This window comes from Sinocyclocheilus anshuiensis, unplaced genomic scaffold, assembly GCF_001515605.1.
Source record: "Sinocyclocheilus anshuiensis isolate Anshui unplaced genomic scaffold, SAMN03320099.WGS_v1.1 scaffold1392, whole genome shotgun sequence".
In the NCBI taxonomy this organism is placed as follows: Eukaryota; Metazoa; Chordata; class Actinopteri; order Cypriniformes; family Cyprinidae; genus Sinocyclocheilus; species Sinocyclocheilus anshuiensis.
In genome coordinates, this window is record NW_015542476.1 from 958,842 (window position 1) to 963,586 (window position 4,745).

General features: G+C 37.4%; 1 protein-coding gene across 1 annotated transcript; it reads left to right on the plus strand.

Annotated features, from left to right (window-relative positions):
- The first annotated feature begins 771 nt into the window (after positions 1-771).
- Positions 772-4,029, plus strand: LOC107693826 (uncharacterized mitochondrial protein AtMg00860-like). Its single transcript, XM_016493347.1, has 2 exons — positions 772-1,216; positions 3,959-4,029. The coding sequence occupies exons 1-2, from the start codon at positions 772-774 to the stop codon at positions 4,027-4,029; spliced, it is 516 nt and encodes a 171-aa protein (XP_016348833.1).
- Positions 4,030-4,745: the final 716 nt, after the last annotated feature.

Here is a 4,745-nt window from a genome sequence, read left to right on the forward strand (position 1 = left end):
TGATTATTGGATTTTCCCTCTGTTTTGGCTGCCGATTGGACTGATTGACTGTGTTTAGACTACTGCCTTTTTCTGACACTGATTCTGGATTGCCCTCTAAATAAACTTCTGCATATGGATTCTCACTCGGCTTCAGCCTCCTCGTTACAGAACACTTCGCCACCCATGAATCCAGCGGAAGTTTCGGAGCTACAAGCGGCGTTCGCCTATCAAAGCGAGGTACTCAAAGGCTACCAAAAACAACTTGAAAGCCTGCAGTCCACCAATGAATACTTGACACATTATATTCGTTCACTTCCTCCACCCATGCCACAAACGGTAAGCCTTGCTATGCCTGATAAATTTGATGGTTCAGCGGATAAATGTAGAGGTTTTATCCGACAAGTAGAAATTTATTTTGACCACCAGAAAGACAAGTTTGCTTCTGATAACCAGAAATGTGCTTTTTTGATGACACTCCTTACACTCCCTCTGGTTCCAGCAGCCCTTGAACAACTCAGAGAGGCAAAGATTTTTACTAAATTGGATTTAAGAAGTGCATACAACCTGATCCGGATCCATGAAGGGGATGAGTGGAAGACAGCCTTTCTCACCACTAGGGGGCACTACGAATACCTCGTTATGCCATATGGGCTAGCCAATGCTCCAGCTGTGTTCCAGTCATTCATTAATGAGATACTTCATGATCTGTTAGATCAATATGTGATAGCTTATATCGATGACATCTTAATCTATTCCAAGTCAGAAGCAGAGCACATCCAACACGTCAAGATGGTTCTTTCACGTCTCCTCGAGAATCAACTCTTTGTCAAGGCAGAGAAATGTGAGTTCCACGTTTCACAAACAACATTTCTGGGGTATAACATCAGCCATCAAGGGGTAGAAATGGACGAATCCAAAGTCAAGGCAGTCAGCGAATGGCCACAACCAACTACCATCAAGGAACTGCAGAGGTTCTTAGGATTTGCTAACTTTTACAGACGCTTCATCCGTGGCTACAGCTCCATTGCCTCCCCGCTGACTTCTCTCCTAAAAGGTAAACCGTCCAAACTGAAGTGGACAGAAGATGCAGCCAAGGCCTTCAATACCCTCAAGGTTAGCTTCACAACAGCACCCATATTACGACATCCAGACCCTATTCTCTCCTTTGTGGTCGAAGTGGACGCATCTGACAGTGGCATTGGAGCTGTACTCTCCCAGCGTCATGGACAACCTGGTAAATTATATCCATGTGCTTTCTTCTCAAGAAAACTCACGCAGGTAGAACGTAATTATGATGTGGGCAATAAGGAACTGTTATGTATGAAGGCTGCTATTGAAGAGTGGAGACACTGGTTAGAGGGGGCAGTCCATCCGTTCAAATGTGCTGCCTGTCATTAATATTAATCAAAGAACAAAAGAAAATCATACACTGATCTTAATTGAATATCTTTCATAACTTTAATGAGGATTAACCTATATTTTATTTATGAAAAGAAAACTATGCAGTTTTTAAACTTTAAAAAAAAAAAAGTTTCAATTTCTTTCTTTAATTTGTTCAATTGTTTATTTATGCTATTGCTAATTAATTTGTTTGTTCCTTTTTTATTACTGACTGTTTACTTGTCCTTAACAATTTAATGATTTAAATTTATATTAGTCTATTTGTTTTTGCTGTGGTATTTAAAACCATAGGCAAAAGTTCCTCTTGAAGGTGTTCTGTAGGATGCTGATTTTTGCTCATGTTATTCAGCTGCAACAGAATGCTTTGTAAGAAGACACAGAATAAATGTTTGACTTTATTTTTAAATTTTTTTAACCTTATTGGAATCAAAACTAGGAATCGATAAGAATCGGAATCAATAAAATTCAAACAATACCCAACCCTACCTGGAACATGTAGTCCATTCACTAAGCTCATTTAAGAACATTGGGCTTCACATGTTAAAAACCAGCTTTCGGTTCTGCCTTCACTCTACCCAACTGCTGTATTCCGGGAATGAGATGGAACATCAAAAAAGAGAGAAATCTATGAAAAGCCTCCCAAGGGTAGAGGTTGTTTCCTAGGCAACGTTTCATTGATTGGTTGCGCTGGAAAAGAGGCTCTAGGTTCTATGTGTGTGCGTGGTTATGAACAACATTGATGTGCTCTAAGAAATATGTTGTTGAGCACACAGTGCCGTCGCTAAGTTTTCGTTACCATTTCTCACTCCATTAAGAGCTGTTGATAGTTTTGAAAATCAGTGCGCAGTGTGTCAGTTTAGAACTCGAGTGCAGAATCCTTTTGAATCTTATTCTAACAGTGCATTTGAACATTTTTATGACTTTCAGTCAGGGGTTAAATTGGGATTTGCTATGTGGGGGGGCTCTATGGTATCGAGCTTTTATATATATATATATATATATATATATATGTGTGTGACTAATCATTAATACTTTCATTTCAAATTATTACATTTGATCTACAGTATAAATTCAATTATAATAATGTGATTATCTATACGTTATCAAACTAACTCATTTACACTGAAAAATACAACTGCATTAAATAATATTATGAGATTCTTTATAGTCATAATGGTGAAAACGTTGTTTGATGTTGCCTAGCTATACTGAACAAAATTATAAACGCAACACTTTGGTTTTTGCCCCCATTTTTCATGAGCTGAACTCAAAGATCTAAGACTTTTTCTATGTACACAAAAGCCATTGTCCACTTACTCTAAATGTAATAAAATCAGAATAATACTTGCATTTTGGTGTTTACATAGTTATTTTTGGTTACTGATGTTTTAATCATGTTACTTGTCTGGCGTTACTGAAGCGTTAATGACGAGTCTATGTGCCGGGGCTCAGCCCCGGAAGGCCCCGGCCCAATTTAAACCCTGCTTTCAGTGAAGTAATCTTCTATGATAAGCCAGTGCTAATCATCAGTCTTGTTTGTGTGGTCATTAAACTGGTAGCTGACATATGATCGCTGCAGTCAAAACAAGAAATATGAATCGTTCCTTGTGATCTTTTGAAGACTTTAGTTAGTTTATAGAAAATCCTAAATTTAGCAGGCAGCTTCAGTACACTTATTACAGGAGCTATCAACGGCTAAGTTCCTTGCTCAAGGGCACAATGGTGATGGTTCATGGATCTCTCAGAACAGGGTTTAAACATACAGCCTTTTGGTTACCAGTCCAGAGTTACAATGTCACACAATCCCTATTGTCTGCATGATGCCACTGCCATGTGTTATAAATCATTATGAAATTCATAGATATGGGGTCATTAATCTTAAAGCTCCTTAATACCTTTAATTTAAATGAAAAATGAAAAACAAGTGTCTGTCAATCAATTTTCTTGATCATAAAGTTAAATGAATATATTCAGAGCTACATTTATATATTTAAATGTATAAATACATATTCAGAGTTACACTGATATATTCAGATTTATAATTAGCCAATAAATTTTATTATATTTATGTTTTGATATTTTTTTATATGTACTCTATATTCAGATTTCATATAATTATTGTCTTGTGTCTATGTATACCATTGCATTAGAAATGATCAGTCTAACAGGCTACATTGCCAACACAAGTCATCTCCCTGATTAACTTCACTACGAACCCGTGACTGCTTTCATTGTATTCAGATGAGTTCCTCCACACATTTAAAGCGCAAGCCTCCCCACAAGCTTCACAGATCTCTGCTCATCTGTCCTCCTGAAGCTAAAGCTACTGGCTCCACCAAGTGCCTTGTGAAGATTTCACTGTCTCTCTAGAATCACTAATTGGAAAATGCTGCATGTCAAGTCAGATTGGCAAACTGTTGTCACATGACCAGAGGGTTTCACTGACAAAAAAAAATAAAATCAACCAATCATATAACAGCATACTTTTTCACATTTACAACTGCCTCTGTCTGTTTGTTAATTAGCAGGGGTGGAAAATTTGCAAAATGTATCAATCTGCTTCAATCTGTCTCAGGAGACACAGGGATCTGGTGCTACCATAAAAAAAGGACTGATAAGGCATCAAGTCAGGAATTGTTTGTGTAGTGGTTTGGTGATGTCTGGCAGGTTTCGTTTATAAGGCACCTCTCTGTTTGTGTGTCTGTGCATGTGTGTGTACATAACAGAATGTGAAAGGAGAAAAGGCAGACATCGATTTGTGTCCACTTGACTGCAGATCCCAGCCATCATAAAAAACGGTTATGGAGCACCACCTGCACACATTAAAGCAGAAAAACCAATAGCAGCGCTGTGCAGTTTAGTGGAATGGAACATTGTAATAAAAGAGCCATTGTGGGGGTCATCACTGGTGGTCTAGAAACTTTAAAACTCTAATAGTTTGGTCTGTAACTAAGAGCAAAGCTGAGATTAAATTGTTCCTATTTATCTTTATTTCTTACAGACATGCTCTTCTATGTGCAGTTGTTTAACACGATATTGCTGAATAATAAAACTTAAAAATTACAATTACAATTATATTTCAGTTTTGACACAATTATATTTTGTGTACAGCTAAACGCATAGCCTTTCAAAGTATATGCCATTTGATAGCATGTGTGAACACAGTCGAACGACACAGTATCATCTTTGTAGTGTCTGCTATTTTTCTCCAGAAGTTATGACCAGTTATGAGCTTGTGTGAGCTGAACATAAAAGAATATCAAACACTTAAATCAGACAAAAACTGATTAAAAAAAAAATGTCAACTCCTAAATCAGTGTTGGCCACTCGTAATTGTTTTAAATAGAATTGAAAGTTGCTAC